At 35.8% G+C, this 23,399-nt stretch overlaps 1 protein-coding gene across 1 annotated transcript in view; it reads right to left on the bottom strand.

Annotated features, from left to right (window-relative positions):
* Positions 1–4,157: 4,157 nt before the first annotated feature.
* The window catches only part of LOC145695020 (uncharacterized), a 42,956-nt gene continuing 23,714 nt past the window's right edge, over positions 4,158–23,399 (bottom strand). Inside the window, exons 2-3 of the mRNA XM_081771848.1 lie at positions 16,603–17,784; positions 4,158–4,362 (exon numbers count right to left, since the gene is read on the bottom strand). Of these exons, the coding sequence (XP_081627974.1) occupies positions 16,615–17,784 (1,170 nt within the window). The 3' untranslated portion in view covers positions 4,158–4,362; positions 16,603–16,614. The remainder of the gene's footprint in view (positions 4,363–16,602; positions 17,785–23,399) is intronic.

Genomic DNA, 23,399 nt, shown 5'->3' with positions numbered 1-23,399 from the left:
AAGTTTTCTTCCCTTAGACTCTAGTTTAAGTAATAAAAATTAATTTTTGCCAATGATAATTTTCCCCAAGAGCCGTCTCTGCTGTAACTTTGTTCATTTTTTCTTATATGCTAGGAATTGTGGTTAGCAGTTCATTAAAGTCTTAATTGCTCGGCACTCAAATTTCGGTACTATACCCAAGGTCTTCATATTTGATCTAGGGATGGGCACGAGTCGAGCTAAAACTCGACTCGATTCGAAACTCGAAGCGAATTCGAGTCGAGTTTCTAGTCGAGTCAAAGGTAATTTTCTCGAGTCGAGTTCCGAGCCGAGTCACTGTTTTGAGGTCGAGTATCGAGTAGAGTCGAGTTTGAAAAATGGCTCGCTCCTTTAGCTCGTTTTAACTCGTTTTTAAATCATTGCCTGATTAAACTGGAAAGCGAAAGCTATGAGAAATGTAAGCAGTAATGTGAAATATTTTTAGTGTTGCTCACGAGGTGAGACATTGCTCGCATCTCGCCTCGTTTCGATTAACAAAAAACAATGGATTTTTATAACGAGACAGGCTCAAATGTTGTGAGCACTAACATAAGTGTATACTGTAGTTCTCACCACCAAGGCTGAGACCTGCATGGTCAAAGTTTTGAGCCGAAGCAGAAGTCCAACCCGTGTAGGGATGTTCACCGGCTTAGCTCGATTCAACTGAGCGAACAGTTCGAGATGGGGCACAGGCTTGGTTGAGATGAGACACCGACTCGGCTCAGGTGAGCCATCGTCTCGAGCCGCTCGGTTGGGGTGAGCCATCAGCTTGATGTTTCGGCTCGTGTCGGTTTAGGTGGGTGAGCTGTTGGCTCGACTAGATAGGGAATGAGCTGTGAGCCGACCCGCTCGAACCGTTGAGAATCCTAAGCCCGGAGAAAGCAGTTTTGAACATGTATGGCCGGAACCCTCTAACTTTTAACGATTTTTGCTTCGTGCCCGGATACTTGCTCCTCAGATACTTCCGGATACTTGAACTTAAACCCAGAACCTCGTGAACGTTGTCCTTACCTTCTAGACTTCACGACTACCTAGATCAGCAGTTAACTAGTTTTTAGTATTCGGATACAAAACACCTATCTTTCATGTTTATTCACGGTGTTGTTATAATAATAATAATAATAATAATAATAATAATAATAATAATAATAATAATAATAATAATAATAATAATAATAATAATAATAATAATAATAATAATGTTATAGTAGTAGTAGTATCATTGATAATAATTATATTGTCTAAGTAGGATACTTGAAGAAAGTACTTGAAACACACAGCATTTGGCTTGTTTTGGCTCGACTCGACTCGAAACTCGAGTCAAATTCGAGTCGAGTTAGAGGAAATTTTTCGAGTCGAGTTCTCGAGTCGAGTCAAGTTTCAATAAAAACTCGGTCGAACTCGCTCGTGCCCATCCCTAATTAGATCATTTAACAGCGTTTTTCAGTTTACAATCTGACTTACTTCCTTAATTTTTGTTATTCATTACCTTTAATTTATTCATATAAACATAATTATTCATTAAGGATAAGCATAGAGAAGATCCTTAACTATTGAATTTTGTTACTTTCTTTTATTTTCACGTTCAAAAATAAATAAATTTAATAATTAGATATCAATATCGAAAAAAAATCAAGGTAAGAGTCCATCAGAGTTCTTACAAATACAAAATTGTTACTATTTTATTCCGGAAAACCTAGGAATAATATACTCCAGAAGTTGCCAACATTGAGAATGAGTCCAACGTATAATAGTATAACTAAAAAAGTTAAAGAAATTTGTTTAAGTTATAAGATAAGATATTTTTAAGAAAACTATAGTAAAAGGAATTTGTAATAATGTATAGTACCTGTAAAAATAGTGTAAACAATGTATGAACACTGTACATGGGTTTTAATCTGTTGTGTTGAAATCCAATAAAAATAAAAATAAAATTAAGTTAAAATAAATTAAAATAAAATAAAAATAAATATTATTGTCAGATTTATGAAAAAAGAACGTCTTCATAGTAGAAACCAAACACTATAGTTAATTTGGTTGAAATTAATTATGGGATTAAATTAAAAACTTGTTTTGAAATGTACCGTACTATTTATATTAGAATACTAAAAAGAATTCTTCCACATAAAGGAGTAGTAGGTATAGATGGAGCAGTGTAGTGGTACTTTTGTTCTCCTTATTACTTCCTACTAACCTTCTTGTATTGTAAATTGAAAACTAAATCAATCTGCTAATTAACATCCATCATTTTAAGGACACAGAAGGTGAAAAAATAAAACCCTGTATGTATACAGAATACTGCACAAATAAGTGGATTTTGTAAGAGATTAACACAACACAGATTTTGATAACAATTCTTGATTACATAAATTATTAAAATTACTTTTTCTAGCCGGATTTTTTCTCAAATTGCATAATGACACTCAGCATTAAGAACACAAATAATTATGTGCTAATAATATAAATCAAGATATTTTAAATATAATTCAAATCATTGCACTAAAAGATAACTTCGAGATTTATCAGAGTATAAACGCATCAGAACACAGAAGAAAACAAGGTACATTTTTGTGTGTGTGTGAGGGATCGTAAAGGTTTAATCGAGCAAACCTCCAAAAATTTGTCGTTTAGAATATAAAGATGCCACTGAGCTCGAACAGTCATGATGCAGACCTGATACTTCGGCTGCTGCCGGGTAACTCACTGGTCGACTCACTGGGGCTGTTTGGGGTCACTGGGTCTTAGAAACGAAACCCAGAACGAATGACCAGGATAAGACTCATGATCCAAGTGACCCATTCCATCACTGTTGTAGTGCTCAAACATCATGTGCGTGGGTTTTCTCGTGGTTCTCCCGTTTGCTCGTAATTTCTTCATTCCACCATTATCATTCATCTCATCATCACGTCTCCCTTAGTCTCGGTGCGTATACGTGGGACGTTAAACTAAGAAAAACAAATTATGTCTAATAATGATCGTTTGTGACCAAGTTGGGAATAATATAATAACTACTTCCTTATGATACATCAAAGGCAGTAACGGATTCTATAGAAGCGTTAATTGTTGTACTTTACTTGTCCTTTTCCTTTATCACTTGAGAACCACTGGTAACTTTCTGCTCAAAAGAAAAAACAACCTTAGTATTTCACTTTAGCTAAACCAGTTAGTCACTCATGTATGTCATGTATGCAACTAGGGAATATGCAAGAAGAAATGTTTGCGAATATCGGATTCTTGCATATTCCCTAACACCTTTTCCTTATTTGTTAAATTAATTTCTCTAAGTTTCTCTCTTGGATTTCACAAAACTGTCAAGAAATGAGCTTGAGAAAGATACATATCGAGGCGATTTCTAAATTTGGAAAGTACCTGCTTGTCTATCATTTCCTGCAATTGAAATTCGAGGTTTTCCCATATTTCTACTTAGCCTTCAATAGTGCAAGTAGTCTTCTGCACTTAATTCATTGCAGGTTGCCATAGGTTTAAGAAGACGTACATATTTTCAGCTTTACGTTTTCATACCAACCTTCTTCTGTATAGGTGAACGAATTACTAGTTAGTTAGTTTTCTTCGCATAATTTTATAACCAACTGTTAACATACTTCTCCAAACAATCTACAAAACTATTCCACTGTACTTCTGTTAGAAGAGCAAGCTTTGGTTCCCTCGCTTTTCTATATGCTGCACTTGCAAAGTGATTGTACTTGAAATATGTTACAATATTGATGAATATGTTTCTTTATATTAGGATGCAATGACTGCATACCATTAATAAGTAAGTTAACACATGTGCTGAACAACAGTATATAATAGCATCTGTCTTATCTGTCTAATTATTCTATTTCTTCTTGCACATATGTATATCACTGGATACATTTACGGAAAAGGTGAGGGTAAAAAATAATGAAAGAAGATTGGTATATATATATATATATATATATATATATATATATATATATATATATATATAAGCTAGTTTAAAGCAAGCTCATTTAAATCACTCAATCCTGTTTTATGTCGTCTATCTTTCTCCCTGCTATCTTCCTTTGTATTAGTAATAAGGATGAAGATAGTTGTACCTAATATGTTTTCAAGAGTTGGGAATGAGTAGAAGGTAATATTTACATATACACAAAATATTGGAATTTGTATAATTTAATATATTATGCACGTATTACATTATACAAACATTTTTACATTAATTGGCAAATTACATTACAAATGCTAATTATATTTGATGACTCTGGTGATGAGGACAATGATGATGGTATGATGAGGAGAATATGTGATGATGCATGAAGAATGGTAATCCGATCTTGTACCTCTTCTTCTTTTTATTTACTTCTGAAAAATGTTGAAAAAAGTACAGATTTAATAGTAATAATATACAATTAATATTTCTTGGAAGAATTACTGTAAACAGTTCAATACAAGCTTTATCATTCAATAAAATGGGATTGCTGACATTCAAAAAGATACAAGAGATACCTGATGATAATTCCGTCGTGGTTTCTCGCCATCTGTCATGGTGATCTACGTATACTTTTCCGATGACAATAATGTGATTTCTTCCATGTCAATTTGTTCCTGTACATTTATCTTTGTGGTTAAACTGGCTATTTGTAACGTATATAGGAATTATGTTAAATATATTAAAGGAATATAGACTAAGTAGAAATATGGGAAATAAATTAGTCAGGATTGTTACTTTAATTTGTTAAGGATTTTTTTTTAACTAAAACTCCTTTATATAGGTCTGTCTGTCAATTAGTTCGTCCATCCGGGAAGAAAAAAGAAAATCTTAAGAACTACTTGAACGATCACTATCAATTTTGACCGGATTTTGAATTTTAAAAAAAACAGTGAATCTCATCCCACTTTCAGCAATAGATTTTGTCTCATAAGTCGCAGTACTGGCTATACAATTTAAACACTAATCAATCAACTCCAGTGCTATAGTTTATTTTCTGTGAACCAGTGTTATTCAATCCCGCGTATTAGATAGATACCATAATTTCGCTACAAATATTGGGGTTGTACCTCAAACTACAGTTCGCGTAGAGATAAAGAAAGAGAAAAAATGTTTGAAGCACTTTTATTAATTTTAAGACAAATATATATATATATATTTAATGCTCTAATTTCATGCTCTTTTCATGATTTCTCTCATCGAATCTGATGAGTGTATCGTCGGTTTCAAAGGAATGTTGGTACCACTACTTAACACGAGTGATTAGTATTAAAATAATAATAAATTTTAAACACATTCATCCGTGGATAATTACTGAACTGTGTTGGAGGGTTAATAAAACTTTATGTGCTTGCTTTACAAAGTTAGGTTTCGGAATATATTGACAATATGCTCTTTTCGTAATAAAATGACCAGAAACAGAATAAAATATATTGAATTTCACTTCAAAATTGTGTGCTGTTAAAAACACACCTTAGATATACCACGTTATCCGAGGTATCATTTGCTTCCCTTTCACCCGTGTATATACACCGGTCGTTCAAGGGCAATTGTTCCACTATCGTACATGTAACTTAACGACGTAAGAATCTTGAATAAAGATGATTCCAGTAATATTTTTTGTCAATGCTCGAGATGAGATCGAGGATTTCAAAGTTGAGAGTCTCGTCTCGATATCGTCTCGAATTTCAAGTGTTTGTCTCGGTCTCGCCTGGGCCTCGGTATAATCTCGATCTTGATTTAGTCTAGAAACTTCGGTCTCAATACCATGCCTAGCATGATCCCAGTGGCGTATTTACAATTTTGTTTCGGGGAGGGCTTTGCTAACTTTCGGGGGGGCTTTGCCTGAAAATGTGAAAATTCTGCAAGATATTTCATATACTTTACTATACTAAGTATCATTTCGGAGGGGCTTAAGCCCGGAAGCCCCCCCTAAATATGCCACTGCATGATCCTAATAAAGAAATGTTTAAATGCGGAAACATGTGCATATAAAAAAAAATTAAAAAGTAAGCAGGAGTCTGAAAACTTTATGTTAGCATTAACTTCATTTTAAATGGATATTGCAAGTAAATAATTGCAACTAAAGCTGTAACAGAATGCCATACTGAATCTTAAAAACTGGTAGTGGGTCTAATTAGATACAGAAGATGATCTGTAAACTTTTAGCATCTGCAATTATGAGCATCTGTACACAAACTCATGCTCATAGGTTATTACCGCTTTATCCAACAAAATCGTAATCACTATAAAAACTCTCTTATTTTACTTTCTCAAATACTCTAGAAGTAATACATTATTTTGCCATTCTTAACGTGGTAGAACAAACGATAAAAAGTATTTATCTATCACCTGAGTTTTTGCTTACGAAATTTAAATTCAAATACCTTTATTAAAGCGAGCGAGATTCAACCAAGGCTATTCCAAGACCTAACCTCTGCCATTTTATAAGATGAAACAAGATGTATGCGCCTTCCAAGATAGTTAATTATAGTAAATAATTGCTATTCCTTGTGAACTCTACTTTCTCTAAATATTTATTCTTCCAACCTTAGCTTACTTTTTCCCTATATTTTCCCATAACCTTGAAGAAGCTCTAATAAGTGAAATTTTTTAGAAGTTCACGTGATATCATTTTTAATACAATAAATTGTTCTTAAAACACATGAAACATATACATATCTTCATTAATAAGTATACGTGGTATACGCATAAAAAAGGAATGTTTTCTTTCAATAGAAGCAGAAGATAATTGCTAAGACTGAATAATAAAAAAAAAGCTACTACAGAAAAATTTTTCACACCATATTACATCAAAAGTTGTTTTAAGTGACGCAAGATGTGAGAAGAGTGTCAGACTCATTCTCACCAAAAACGTAATTCCTCACTGTTGTCAATTACAACCATTTTCTTATGTTTATCCTTGAAAGATATGATCCAGCCTATGAATTGTTATGTTATTTCTAGCACAGTTTCCGTGGTTGGCATTGAAATCTTCACTCATTAGTTGAAAGTTATAGGCACGATGTTAACTTTTTATGTCTTGAAAACAACCCAACTGTTATGTCATCATGCAAAATATTAAAAAAAATTACATAGTTTTCTACGTATCTAGATTGTAATTTTTGCTCTTTTTCTATAGCAAAATATGATAAAATCAGTGGCGGAGGAAAATGTTTTTGTAAGAAGCTGAGAACAATCCTAGGTCTGACAATTACAGAATGAGTAGAATTTTAATCCTCTTCTGAAATGTTACCAGACTGAAATGCCATTTTAATGAGTCTTTCTTTTATGGTTCGGATATTACTGATTGCAAAGCAGAGTACGGCATATGAAGCATTTGGTTTAAATACGAAAGAGAAATAAAAGGTGTACTTATACAGGTGAAAGATACAAGCTACAAGCAAATTAGAAATTTTTTATGATCTCCGACATTGCAAACTGGAATTCTGAACAGACGAAATAAGCCACTATTATCTTATTCTTACAAACAAGAATAGCCCTATAACAAAGCAGTTATACACGTCATTTTGAAATCATTTTTAGCGCACAATCAGCTAACACTGGTAGTTGAATACAGAGTCGTATTTAAGATTGAAGAGGCCCTAAGCTCTTGAAGTTAATGTGGCTCCTTATATGTCCAGCTGTGCAACCAGTCCATGCAGACCGTGGGGACCCTATATACAGAAATGAGCAAACGAGTGATATTTTAGGGAGACCGCTAGAAGGGCTCCCCCATTATTTACATCATAGGAGCATACACTACACAAATTAGTGTTGCTATATGTAGGTTTTATTTTATTTGTTTTCTTCTATCTTAGGCCCTACAGTAAATTTTGGAATTGTACATAGAATTCCCTTTTATTTTAATTTTTGGGGTCCCAAGAAAGTGGGACCATAAGCTACAGCTTGTTTAGCTTATACGTAAATCCGGCACTGGTTGAATAGTAAGAGGAAGAAAAAAAGAAAGAGAGATTCATATAACGGAGAATCAAGCTCCGAGGTCGGGTAGGACTTACGAAAGAAATTTAAGATAATTTATTTGTGAACTTGAACATTAGTATATTTTTGTTTGTTGACCTCATCGTTATTTTTGCTGCCCGCTCTGTGTGCTCTGGTTTGTTGTCTAGAAGGGAGCAATATGGTTTGGGTACAAAACCTCGCGGCCAGAACCTCGCGGCGACAACCTCGCGGACCAAAACCTCGCCTGGCCAAAACCTCGCCTCCCAAAACCTCGCGGCCCAAAATCTCGCCGGGCCAAAACCTCGCCTGGCCAAAACCTCGCCGCCCAAAACCTCGCGGGACAAAATCTCGCCGGGCCAGAACCCCGCCTGGCCAAAACCTCGCCGCCCAAAACGTCGCGGGCCAAAATCTCGCCTTGCCAAAACCTCGCGCCCCAAAATCTCGCCTGACCAAAATGTAAATGTTTCAACAGATGATAAGGATGACGGTATAAAAGACGCTGTTTCAGAAAAAGTATCACGGGTATTTGACCAAGTCCCGCGATACCATATGAAAATTATATTTCTGTATTAGAGTATTTCAATGTGAAGATAGGGCGACAGGATGTTTTTAAACTGGTTATAGGGAAAGAAAGTCTGCATAAGGAAAGTAATGACAACTAACGGGGTTAGTTTCGTGGACTTTGGAGCATCCAAAAACTTAAAATTTCAACAAAAATCTAATAATATTTATGAAAGTATGAAATAATATATGAGTCCTTTATATTATGTCCCTTGATTATGTCCTGTAGGTTAAAGGAGACGTAGATGACCAGGATGAAGGAAATGATCGAATAAAGAAAGTGGGAGGAAACGGGAATAACCCGAGAAAGCCCACGCACACGATGTTTTTTGTATCTTCTTCTTCTTCTTCTTCTTCTTCTTCTTATTATTATTATTATTATTATTATTATTATTAGTAGTAGTAGTAGTAGTAGTAGTAGTAGTAGTAGTAGTAGTAGTAGTAGTAGTAGTATTTGTAATGTGGAATTGTATATTAAGAAACTCATTGGGTAAATTTTAAAGAAAAGTTTCATTCGCGGCGAGGTTTTGGCCACGCGAGGTTTTGGGTGGCGAGGTTTTGGCCCGGCGAGATTTTGGGCGGCGAGGTTTTGGCAACGCGAGGTTTTGGCCCGGCGAGATTTTGTCCCGCGAGGTTTTGGGCGGCGAGGTTTTGGCCACGCGAGGTTTTGGCCCGGCGAGATTTTGTCCCGCGAGGTTTTGGGCGGCGAGGTTTTGGCCACGCGAGGTTTTGGCCCGGCGAGATTTTGTCCCGCGAGGTTTTGGCCGGCGAGATTTTGGGCGGCGATGTTTCGGCCGCGAGATTTTGTCCGTATCCCGAGCAATATATATCTGAGTCTGCCTTTTCCGAAAATAGAATGAAATTTTATGTCTCATAATTATACGGCCTACGGCCTAAAGAAGACAGATGAGTAATGAAAGTAAATTATTATAAAGTAATTGGTAGAATGGAATGTGGGAGGAGCGAGACGATCCAGGGAAAATCCGCGGACAGATGTTGTCTATCACAAACTTGTGTGGCCGGGGTTTAAACGAGGGACTCCCGCTCCAGAAGTGATATTGAATAATATTATTTTAAATGAAAACCAACCCAATTTACCTACATTTAGAGTAAAAACTTATTTTCATACTCACTTTTGGTATGATAATAATCTATAATAATTAGTTAGCTCTAATGTAGAGAGATGAGTTTATTATTATTCTCTCAGTACATAAGAATACATTCATTAATTGAGTGATTAATTTGATTTTACAGCACTCAGCCTATATAAGATATTGTGCTGTACCATATAAATGGGACCTGAACCGCGTAGTATTTTACTGGGAACATCATACAGTTGTACAGTACGTTTGAGTTTCATAGTTTAAAGAAGGTAACCAGTGTGAGCAACATAATTACGAAATAGTTGGAGAAATGTTTCTAGAACATCCACCCATTCTTGGTAATCCATAGAATTTTCCCCTCAGGATAGAAGATAACAATCTATTTCACATTTTTAGTAGTTGCAAAGCAACGAATGCAATGCAACGATTAATCCAAACATAAAGTTAAATAAACTGATAGAAAGGATCACCCAAAATATATGTATGGGATATGAATAACAACCGTTAAAGTCACCGTTATCCGTTAAGATATAAAAATGACTCCATTAACAAGTTAACGTACATATATAGGATATGGGCTAGGATAGGATATAAGCACCTTTAAAGTCGCTGCTATCCGCTAGAATGATAACAGATTGACTCTACCCACATAGCACACGACGTTCCTAGGACGTCCGGTTTTGATCCCAATTATCCCAGAGATTATCGGGAGAATGAGTAGACATCCCATGGACGTACTGCATGGGACGTTCTAAATGGTTTTCCCGTAGGATATCCACGGGACGTCCCGGATAAGTCAGGAGATCCCAGGGAAATCACACGCCAGACTTACTAAGAACCACATTATTCCACGATTTACCTGTGAACATTCCTTTGAGGTCCCGTTGAATATTCCGTTTTGTGAGATATTAGCGGCCATCTGCACTGAGAAAAAAAAAATCGCATGTGGCGTACGTAAAAACGTATGTTACATGTATAGATCTTGTAGTTTTTGGACTTAACGTACAGCAAACGTATAACTGAAAACGCTTGTTTTATAATACCTTCTGTATAAGTGTTCCATCTATACGTACTTTCCATATGAAACAATATAGGCGGTCAGGAAGTCACATACAAATGGACGTATATAACATATAGCTGACGAAGGCAACATACATATATGTATATAATATAAAGAAGACTGTTAGGTATCAGACTTCCTGCAGGCATGATGTAACAACTAAGGACAGTGCCTATGTAGCATACGGATAACGTATGCTCCGTTCTGATTTCTGTAGTAAGCAAGAGGATTCCGTATATTTGTAGAATAGAATGCTGTCCGGAGATTTTTCACAGTGTGGATATACCGCGGAGGTCCTCTGAATGTCCTGGGAGGGAATTTGGATGATCCCGGGATGTCCCGTTGTCCATTTCGGGATCAGTCTCGGACGTCTCGTGGACGTCCGTGTGCTATGTGAGTAGTAGCAAACTCGCACTAGCAATCTATTGCAAAAAGCAGAATTCAAAAATTAACTTACATGTATCTGATATTGGATATAGATAGTCATCTTAAAGTCGCGGTTATCCATTAACACATTTACAGGGATAATCAATCTAACTATTTATTGAAAGACATTCTCAAAAGTTTCTTTACAGGTATGTGGTATGGACAGTAGATTGTCACCATTAAAGTCTCCATTAATACGTTAACTAATTGACTCCATTAACGAGCTCGGCTGCGACCATCTCTCGAGATATCGATTGCAAAAAGCAGAATTCAAAAGCTCGGTTGCATATGTGGGATATGGGCTATAGATTACTGCCATTGAAGTCGCCGTTATCCATCATTACGTTAACAGATCGACTCCATTAAGGAACTCGGCGAGATAATCGCTCTATCTATTGCAAAAGCACAGGAATTAAAAAAAATAAATATCCGTCCAAGAGTTAACTTACGAAGTAAGGGAAGGACGAACGTATTAATAACATAAACCTCTAATTCTCACTACGTGACACCAATAATGTGTACGCAATTTTAATTGAAAAGTGCTCTGTAAAAACTTCAACAGACTACAGTCTATCATATAATAAATTGTGTGTAATTCTACTGTAACCTCCAGTTTCAATCGACATACTCAATAGAATTCATTCTTGATAATAAATTGTCAGTACCCTTCTTTAAACGTAGATTCCTTCTTTTTACGTTTAAATAATACATTTATTTCAACTATTTAATTGAAAATATCTATTTTGTTCAGTGTAGGACTATTCTCTTCATATTCTAGTCCTATATTCCACATAAGAAACGTGCATTGAACTACTTTTTGTGTGATATTAAGAATGCATTTCTTTCCTTACTGCCATCTGTCTTTGTAAATCAGCGGCTTAAGTGATCTTTCCGTTGAGTTTATTGAATCACATTCTTGTCCTTTCACTATTTTTTTTCTTTTCTTTTCTTTTCAACTTCAAAGCCTTGGTCATTGTTTGCAAACTTGACCTTCCATCTCTTTTCACTTATGAGTGTTACAGACTAAAACATTAGAATTATATCTTTGGGTTGTTTAGCACTCTGTGATGCACAACCAAAACATAACACCTTCAAGTGAAACAAATTATATGTGTATTTGCCAGTAATTCATTTAATTGTTTCTTTGTTATATATAATTTACTACGCAATTTCAACTTGTTTTATCATACTTATGCAAAAAATTTTACTTGTTGCTTACCAAATGTAATGTGTAATGACCTAAAAGGCTATTGTCTTTGCGACCGGTACTGTAGAGGTCGAATGTTTTTGTATCTCGTTCAAAGAGACCACTACAGTAAAATGATCACATCTGTTTGATTCATCGGTTAGAAAGGTTTGTTCGAACAGCGATCTTTGGTTTCCGAGGTATGAGTCATCAGCCTTGCCAACCGTGTGAAAATGCATCGTGGTATACGAAGATTTAAGCCTTAATGGACAATAACGATCTTGCAATAATATGTGAATATACGATAATTTTAGAAGACACTTTTTTTTCAGTTTTCGAATGTGCAAATAAAGTGTAGATGTGCATTAAATAACGAACATAAAATACACACACTGAGGCTTTTAACAGCCTCACTAAAATAAATAAATCAATAAGAATTTGAGAATTGACAAATGGCAACCCTGCATCTATTCCTTAAATTCACTTACGAGAGGTTGGAAATACTGTTGTTCAGAATAGTGTTAATAACGATTTTTAAAAACTGGTGAGGGCAATGACGCCGATTTGGAGTTCGAAATTGAAGATTACTAGATAAGTTTACTATATATATTACAACGTTAGGACAACGTTAGGAAGATTATTCCTGACACCAAGATAAGACAAAAAGTATAGATCAACCTGGGTGCACAAATGCTTCATTTCGGAGTTATAGACTGCCGAAAACATGAAAAAGAAAATGAACTTTAAAGGTCCATAGTTCCAATACTATGGGACCTGCCGTAGTCGGATCAAGACTTCACTTAGGAACTAATATGTGCGCTATCCAAAAATCCATGTTTCAGAATCCTGAAGTACTTGCACAACAATTTTTATAGACGAAATTTGCCTACAGGCAGACAATTTAAAGTACTCACCAACTTCCTCTTAAAAATTGTTGCGGGAGTACTGCAGGATTCTAAAAAATGGATTTTTGAATAGAGCAAATATTAGTTCCTAAGTGAAGTCTTGACCCGACTACGGTAGGTCTCATAGATTTGGAGCTATGGACCTTTAAAGTTTATTTTTTCATGTTTTCGGCAGCCTATAACTCCGAAAGGAAGCACTGGTGCACCCAGGTTGGTCTATACTTTTTGTGTTATTTTGGTGTCAGGAATCATCTCCCAAACGTTGTCGGTGTTGTTTTGAAACACCCTAATCAAGTATTAATTTTACTAGCGGCACATGAACTTAGTTTCATTGAATTCAGAAAGAGCTCTCTCGTGGATATGTGGCACGGGAGACCCGGGTTAGATTCTCATTGGGAGCTCATGTGGTTTCGATTCTACGTTAGGCTGTAGGTACACATCTCATAGAGCTTCACTGCTGAAAAGGACGCTAAACTGAAATCCAATGCAAGCGCTGAATTGAGTTCAGTTGTAGTTTAACGTCCCTTTCAGCACCAAAGCTATGTGAGGCGAGGACCTATAACTTTAACGTAGAATTTATACCGCATGAACTCCCACCGGGACTCGAACCCAGTTCTCCTGCGCTGAAGTCATGTTCGATAGCCATATAGGGACGAGGGAACATTATTCAGTTTTATGTCTTGAACATTTCTCTGTTTTGTATCTTATTATTTTTTTTTTATCTTGTTAACGTTACAGAGCACCAACCACAAAATTAAGTAGAAAATAACTATCTACTGAAACCTGAGAATTCGGATGAGGCACAGTGTTGCTGTAAGTTGCGCATGCCGTATTACAAAGTTATTTTGTTCGGAATATTTTCCGTTGTTTATTTGTAGTCAAGTCTATGTTTTTAACTGCAGTGCGTCTCATTGAATTAAGTATGACTTTGATATTAATTATATGATTGGATTAAGAGTGAAACTTAAGAATAATGCAAGATATTGAACCAGAAAATACTTAAATTGATTTTGTAGATTAAGTGTATAGTACAAACTATTCTCTCCAAAAGAAATTTGGAATAGCGAAAATAGAGATAAGCTTATTTATGTTCATGAATTCTATTGTTCAATCAGTTACTTGTTTTCCTCGTATTTACATTGTCTTGGAGCTAACGTGATTCTATTTAAGTTACTTCATAAACCAGAGTAAGCTCAAAGTACACTCATGTCCAAAATAATTGTCGCATATCTATAACTGTCTTCTTGCAAGAATATAATTTGATAATGATTCTGCAGGGTACTTTTAATAGTGATACTGTGTGTATAATCGGGAAATGTATGTTTGTGGTGAATTTCACAGGAAAATAATTATAAATACGAAAATTAGAATGAGTAAAATAAAATGTTGCTAAATGGACAAGAAAGATTTGTTTTCTTTTTTTGTTCTTATTTACTGCTCTTTTCACATGAAATTTGCCACATACATGTCTTTGCCGATTATACACATACTAACATTGTAAGAAATACCAGGCGAATTCGTTATCAAATTATATTCCTACAACATATTTATAGACATGCGACAATAATTTTGGACATGAGTGTACCTACCTACAATATTTAACTATCTACATTGCTACATACAGTATTCAGATTAACAAATATTATTTTATTTTATTTTATTTTATTTTATTTATTTATTTTTTTGAATGTGGAATCGATGACAAACTTTCGACATTCACTGAGTATTGAATAGCAAGTCTGTTAGTTTTATTTTTATTTATTTATTTATTTATTGGCTGGAGGATCATATTTTCTATGGATATTAGTGTCCCTTATAGTTTCACAATTTGTTAGAGCTAGACAATTGTCTTCCACCTGCACGTTTTAATATTACCTTAAAACGTAAGTTTGATCCTTGTCTCGTACAAAATAAATTCATTATTTTTTTGTACTGTCTAATATAATATTACAGGGATAAATAGCAGAATCACTAGAATTCTATACCTTCATTTTATACAATTCATACTATAAAATTGATTTCAAGTACAATTTGATGTAAATTATGGTTTAAGTTCTATGTTTATTGTATAATCTCCCTTTTGTAAGAGGTATCAAACAAATGACAACAGAACTTTTAGTTCTTTTTTAGTATATTGAAAATGCAAAGAGATAAATTTGAACAAGCAGCTAGAACAAAGTTCAAATGAAAGTCGTACCGAATCAAATCAGTACGAATGACTTACTATTATGCATGCATCTTACCAGACCATATAACCCAGATAAGCAGCTACGAAAGAAAGAGACAAAAAGAATCCAGAGATTAGGAGCAGCTGTTACACTCTCAATTGGTACATTTTGAGTGATGTATAGAATTAGATCATCACATATTTGTTAGCAATGTCCCTATTTATCCTGGAATTAAGAAACTCGTTAGATTGTTGTAGTGCCAAAGGTAGGCGTTTGTTTCAAAAGCATAAGAAACGTTTGCAATAGTACTCATATTTTAGAGTTCCAAACTATGCTATCCAAATACCATAAACGACTCTCTGTCAGCAGCTATCAAAGCAAAAACAAGGATTAGTGTACCGGATTTCCAAACACCTCGTATTTGTAGTGTCTCAAGAATTGATTCCATCTGCACTCTCATCTCAAATTAAAACCGGAAGCTGTTCCAAAATTGGATCTCATAGTTTGAAAATCTATCATAATTTTCACAATGCTAACTTAAACTCACTTGTATCAATATCTTCTCTTAGCTTATACGTTATTTTTTATTTTATTTATTTATTTATTTATTTATTTATTTTTTTTTTTTTTGCACTTCAACAAATATACTTAGATTAATTTGTTAGAATTAGACACATTTAGAATCAGAAATGAAATTGATTATTTTACAGACACTAAAAATGAATATATCCATCCCTCACATTGTATTTTGTCACCAAGCTCGATACACCTTTCATCAGCATCAATATATATTTTTTTTTATGTGATCGGAAACTGTTCTTTGGTCTGTAGTTTTGGTACTAGTGAAAACAATAATAAGTGCAATATTCATTAACGTGTGAAGTGTTATTTATATTATATTCGCAAAAATTCACCTATCACATTTAGTTTTTTTTCTGAATCGAAGTGATTGATAGTAAAGTATGTAAACAACGTATACTAATTTTTAAAGTGATGGTTGTAGCAAGGACAGTTAAATTTATGCAGTACATAAGAACTTCATATTATATTTTGGAGTTCAAAAATCTATAATATCTTGGGAATTAGGGATTAGATGATTATTGAAAGTCTAACTGCGTTGATACGATATTTTTAAAACTTTGAAGAATGACTATCTTAGAAACAACTTATTATTCTTTGAATAACCTTACTGCAATTCCTAAGTCTTTCATAAATTAATAGAAAATATAATATTTGACGTACCTTACTGGAAGATCAACTTTGTATATTTGCCGACGGTGATCCATGAAGAAGATTATATGCTGGGCCTGCTCTACCATAGGAGAACCCTGGCCTGTGAATGGATGCTACTGGAGTAGACGCTGCACTGGCTCCACTATTACCACTTAAACCAGTACCCCCTGTCCCGGATGAGCCACTTCCGCGTAGGCTGCTAAATATTATTTTTCCAGGGCCACTGCTTAGTCCACTTAGACTGGTTCCCAGTGCATTTGGTCCACCACCTTGACCTCCTGCTCCAGGTCCTATACCACTGAAGACTGAATTTCCTGGTCCACCACCACCGAGCGCGTATGCTGGAGAGCCTCCCCCAATTCCTGGTTGACCTCCTTGGCCTATACTATTGACTAGACCAGGACCTCCTCCTACCGGACTCCCTCCTGCTCCTCCTAATCCTGGTTGTCCTCCCCTTAAACTGCTAAATATAACATTACCAGGACCTCCACCAAGATTATTGAGTCCACCATAGTTTCCTTGAAGACCTGGTGCTCCACCAGCCGCCCCAGCTCCAGGACTACCGCCAAAACCTCTGAATGTTTGAGGTCCGACACTGTAAGGATTACCACTACCACCGCTTTGTCCTAAATTTAGTCCGGGATATCCACCAAATCCACCTGGTCCTCCAAATCCTCCGGGACCTCCGAAACCTCCAGGACCTCCTCCGAAACCTCCTGGTCCACCTCCAAATCCTGGATAGCCACCTAGATTTTGTTGGCCTGGACCAAAACTACCAGGGAAACCACCACCATAAGGATAGCTTCCTTGTCCTCCTGGAAAACCTCCTGCTCCTGGGAAACCTCCGCCTGCACCAGGGAAGCCACCTCCTGCTCCTGGAAAGCCACCACCTGCCCCTGGGAATCCACCTGCTCCACCTGGAAATCCACCTGCCAATCCAGGACCAAATCCTCCTGCTCCTGGAGTACCTGTCCCTGCTGCTTGAGGATTACGATAGCTGTTGAAGAGTATCTGCCCAGGACCTCCACCTAAACTTCCATAAGGACTTCCTCCAAAACCACCTAAAGCTCTCCCTTGTTCAAATCCTCCTCCTTGACCACTGCTTCCATCTGTTTGTCTTTTTTCCTTGTGGTCATTTTCAGATCTTTCACCAAAAGTAGACGCAAGGCCTACTGATAGGAATATTAACACCTGAAACAAAAGAAAGAAAAATTCTATTAAATTTAGATGTAATAAATAATTGAACAAATAAGAAATATCTAACATGTTAATAGATAGCACCACAAATGGAGAAATTACCAAAATTTATTTAAAGTATAAATCTAATTTATGAAAAGCAGCGCCGTAACTTCGATTTCTCTCTGGGAAAAGGGGGCAAACGTTACTATGCATATTTGGGCCTCATAGAAAAAGTTATTTTTCTAATTCTTGAGCCTCCATTTCCTTCTTTCTTTTACTGTTTATGGGGCCCCCGGACCCGGCGCATAGCAAGGTCTGCGGGGCAATTAGTTACGCCCCTGGGTCCTCTCCATATAGGCAATGACAAATAAATCAAGGGGACAATATTGACAAATCTCAAAACCATACGAATAGATATTACTTCTAGGTCCTCTAACAGTAGACATTTTTTTACTGAAATGAGCCCATGATTCATTTTTTGTTTTATTTACCTTTTGTGTGTTGTACTGAAAATGTTGTCTCAAAATGGACTCCTTCTCGAACGGCGGGGAGCTTTTCTGGGAGGGCAGTTGCCCCTCTTTCCCCCCACAAGTTACGGCCCTGATGAAAAGTGAAATGAAATACAAAATCTTTCAGCTTTACTTCGCACGCTTATTCCGTGTAGGTCAGAGACAATGATAATGAGACATGAATGTGATGGTGGAATTCAGAAAGCAGGAGGAAACGGGATAAATCTCACCGACACGGTACTTGTCCATCACCCAGCGTATTTGGAGCAAGCGGAGATCGAATCAGGGACCCCACTCACCAGGGGTGAGCGCTCTAGACTATCACTGAATTACCGCAGCCTCTTTATTGAGCTGAGCGAAGCGAAGTTATACTCGGGTTAGCCGTTTGGTTGTCCGCGAACTCCTCCTAGACCGTTTGGCCGATCTCAACCAAACTTAGATAGAGTATGTCGTGCTGAGTGACAACATAGGTCGAAATCAAAAATCCGATGTACCATCGAGGAATAATGACCGAAAAACGCTTCCTCCTAGACCGTTTGGCCGATCTCAACCAAACTTAGCACGCTGATAGAGTATGTCGTGCTAAGTGACAACATACGTCGAAATCAAAAATCCGATGTACCATCGAGGAATAATCACCGAAAAACGCTTGCATAGACTTAACATGGGGAAAAAGTGCGATTTTTTTTGTCAACAATTAAAAATGGCATTTATTATTGCATAATGGCCAGGAATGATTACGTAGTTTAAGCTCGCTCAGCTCATTTCATTGCAATCGGGTACATCCATTGCATTCCTAGTATATATATATATATATATATATATATATATATATATATATATATATATATATATATATATATATATATATATATATATATATATATATATATATATATATATATATATATATAAAAGTGATGAGCCTCTTATATTTAAGAATTAACTAACCATAAAATACAATTTAATTATTTAAAATATAAATGTACAAATATTATATTTATGTTTTAAACTGCTTTCATTTACAATAAAGATTTCGTTTCAAATAATATATTACCAAGAAAAAACATCCAACTGTTTTATGAGTAGGTTGAAAAGCGACAATTGCTGCCAGTAAAAACTTTGATACAGTGTTTTGAATTTTATATCTAAACGAATCGCATGACGATGTAAAATTATTATTATTGTTATTATTATTATTATTGAAACAAATGTGCTAAAGGTACGATACTGGTAATTGTAGATTATATACCTACTTTCTAGTAGAAGTACATCGTTTCCGAATTAAGACTGATACATTTCAAATAACTAACATCATTCACTGTCAACACTGACATACATGTAGATAAAACGCCCTTAATGCGTCACACAGAAGTAAGTACAGTGGACCTGGAGGTCATGAACTTCATCCGTTCTGTAACGCTCTTCATGAACCAAAATGTTCAAATTATTTTTCCTCATTAAAAAACAATGAATAAGTTCAAAACACAAAAACATGGTACTGCATATTTCTTCCACATTTTTAAGTCTTTCAGTGATGAGGAATATAGAATAACTTTTAAAAAATCATAAGATTTAATTTGCTCTTCGGATGAGTTTGTTCAAATGGTTTCTCGAAAACGTCTGTTATAAATTTATTTATATTTTGTAACTAATGCAACTGTGATATCTACAGTATGACATTATTCTGGCGCGGAAGACACGAGATCGGTTCCTGGCGGGAGCTTATATAGCTCGGATTTCATATTAAGCTGTAGGTCTACGTCTTATATCGTCTCACTTCTGAAAGGGACGATAAACTCAAATCAAACCAAACCAAAAGACACTATTCAATTTAAGATATAGGAGAGAGAGAGAAAGTTTAGTACATTGTATTCATTTATCTCTTTTAAATGTAGGAGGAAGTTAATGGAAGATCGTAATTGTAACGTAGCAAGGAATGCAGCGGAAAATAACATATGTGTATGCTGGAAGAAAAGATGATAAGATACTGTGAGATGACTGTTCCCGGTGCTGGTTCAGGTTTTCGAAGTAGTGAGATTATTGGCGATGCCTTCGAGCATGGAGGAGAAAGCTCTATTTGTTGAAATAGAGTGGATATATATATGAGTTATATTGTGAGTCCATGTGTAAAAGTATAACTGCATATGTGGATAAACTGCATCCGTGTTGATTGTACGTGAAAAGGTGTCACATTTTATACATCATTTATCATGTTGCTAGAATGGAAGTAATAATTACGATTGGGATGATAATAGGTTTTCTGATAAAATGTTTATTATGGAGGTTGTTATTAGTAGCTATAGGCCTAATAATTTGGAAGTTATGTTCGGCTGCTATCAGCACTATACGGCTTTCTCATCTTTTTCTTCTTCTTCTTTTTTTTCTAGTAAGAAGTTGAATTTCTTTTCTTTGCTCACTTCTTGTCCTGTTTTGATGGAAGCCAAACTTCAGAGACAATAATTTCAATTTTTCACCTATGTAGCTATCGGTTTTTCATTTTTTTTAGAAATATCTTGGTTATTCAGTGGTCACCTCTCTATTTTTTTCCACAATGAATAATAGTTATAGAATGTATATCTGGAATCCTTTTCGAATTAATGAGTCTCTCAATGACCTCTTGTGTGTGTGCATGTTAGTACTAGTTGTATATACAAAAAAGAATGAAATGAAATATTACAGCTTAACGTCCCACGATACCCGTTAGTCTAAGGGAGACGGATGATTAAGGCAAGTTAAGTCAAGTGAATGATGCTGGAAGAATTAGTGAAATGAGAAAGTGGGAGGAAACGGGAGTATCCCGAGAAAAGCCATGGAAACGAGGTTGTTCACGACACCTATTTAGCCGGGAATCGAACTAAGGACCTCATCCATCTAGAAATAAGCGTTCTACCACTGAGCCACCGTGCTCTCTTCAGATCTCTGGAGTTCGCATAATTGCGAGTTCCCTTTCCTGGAATGAACGTCTTCGACTAATATGTTCATGGAGATTTTGGAACACAAATCGACACTAAATGGTTGCTCATTGTTTGGATATAAATTTTTAGCCTCTCTTGCACCTCATTAGAAAAATGAAATCTTTGAGTTTTACGTCCCACGGTATGCCGGTTAGGCTAAAGGGGACGGTGATGATGAGTAATGAATGAAATGGTGGAATGAAGAAAGTGGGAGGAAACGGGAGAGCCCCGAGAAAACCCACGCACACGGTGTTTGTCTACCACAAAGTTCACTTGGAGGGGGCTGGGGTCGAACCCGGGACCCCAAGCACCAGAGGTGAACGCTCTACCATTAAGCCACCTCGGTCCCCCTGCACCTCATTAGAATACGCAATTTTAATCAAACTAATATGACAAAAGCCTAAGCTACTTCATGGTCCTTTAATTCACAAAGAAAATGCTGCTTTCCCTCCCTTAAAATGGAAATTAAAAACGGAATGGATTGGAAACACACTGAAACACGCATTCGCTTATTTTAAATAAAGAACTCATATACCAAGTTTCATCTTCTAAGTTTAAAGAATTGTGAGGTACTCAATTTTCAGCATAAACTTCAAACCCTTCGTTCCCTCCTTAGGATACGAATTCTAATCAAAACAACATGATGAAAACCTAAGCTAGGCAAGAGTTAAATCAGGTGAGACAAGAATCAAGGCGATTTGAAATAATTTTCGTCTTGTGGGCAACACTAACAATGAATTATTATAGACTTTGTATTCTTCAAACTCAGTCATTTCTTCATGGAGGGACTCAAACGTATAAATACCGTATGTGCCGTGACTAGTGACTTTATGGTGATGACATTAATCTACTAGAAAACGCAGATATCTTCCTCACAACATGTAGAGCCCAAAAATAAATATGTGAAAAACTCGAGTTGAAACTGCTCAGGCAATGCATGGAGCAATTGTAATCAATAATAGCGATGTAGAGAATTTAAATGAAGAGAAATACATACACATAGTTGCAATAAATAAGAAAAATGTTTACACGGACATAAAATACTATATATTAATGGTGGGAAATGCAAGAGCAAAATAAAAATTGTGAGATACACAACAAAAATGAATATCAAAGTAGATCATCTCGTAGAACAGGTGCAGAAATCATATTACTCAGGGAGTAAAATAACAAACAACAATAGATTCAAAGAACATTTAAAATCCAGAAGAGCTCTGATGAAAAAGATATTCGAAGAAAAGCCGAAGTTTCTAACCGGAAACGTTGACATGGAGCTAAAGAAAACGCTGATAAAAGTTTAACGTAATGGTAGGCACTACTTCCGGGGAAATGGAGTTCTTAGGAGGAATGGGTTGGGATTAAACAATAGAACAGTAAGTAGCTAGTTTAATTTAAAAAATGTACATGTAGATTACAAGAGAAGCTTGTTTGCTATGTTATCATTGCATTGAATTGCTTGGGAAGGTTTACTCGAGAGTTCCGAGTTTACTCGAAAGTTAGAAAATGTGATATACCATTATGTTATTCCGAGCTGCTCATATGTCTGGAGTGTGGCATTGTACGGATGTGAAACATGAACATTAGAAGAAGAAAAAACGAGAGTGGAAGCCTTCGAAAAGTGGTGTTTAGAAAGATGTTAACAATTAGATATGTGGGTAAGGTATGAAATGAAAGGGCACTGAAAATGTTACAAGAGAATAGAGAATACGAGTATACTCAAGAATATTTAGAGAAAGAATATAGATGGGAAAACTGGACACATTATGAGACACGGAGGAATCACGCTATTAGGCAATGCAGGGAAGCTTTAGGGAGCTTGAGATTTGAGATTTATATAATTTTATGAATAGAATATTAGTAAGTCAGTGAAAACGCGAATATCAAGGGGTCTTGTCCCCCCCCCCCCCAAGCCAAATCTAAAATGACGCTACTGCTGAAAAGGGACGCTAATCTTCAATAAACATACTATGAGCTTGGATTTTATATATATAAATTAAGAATATGACTCTCTCCAATTACAGTTAACCAAATCGAACTCCAAACCAAAAAAAAAAAAAAAAAACTCCATAGAAATTTAAGAGAAAACTAAATATTCATCAAAATACTTAGACAGCACCGAATCAACTCTCATGAACTATTACAACTTGATAAATGAAACACA

Source organism: Thermobia domestica, chromosome 9 (genome assembly GCF_964235325.1).
Source record: "Thermobia domestica chromosome 9, izTheDome1.hap1.1, whole genome shotgun sequence".
Taxonomy (NCBI): domain Eukaryota; kingdom Metazoa; phylum Arthropoda; class Insecta; order Zygentoma; family Lepismatidae; genus Thermobia; species Thermobia domestica.
This window is presented reverse-complemented; position numbering and strand designations above follow the sequence as displayed.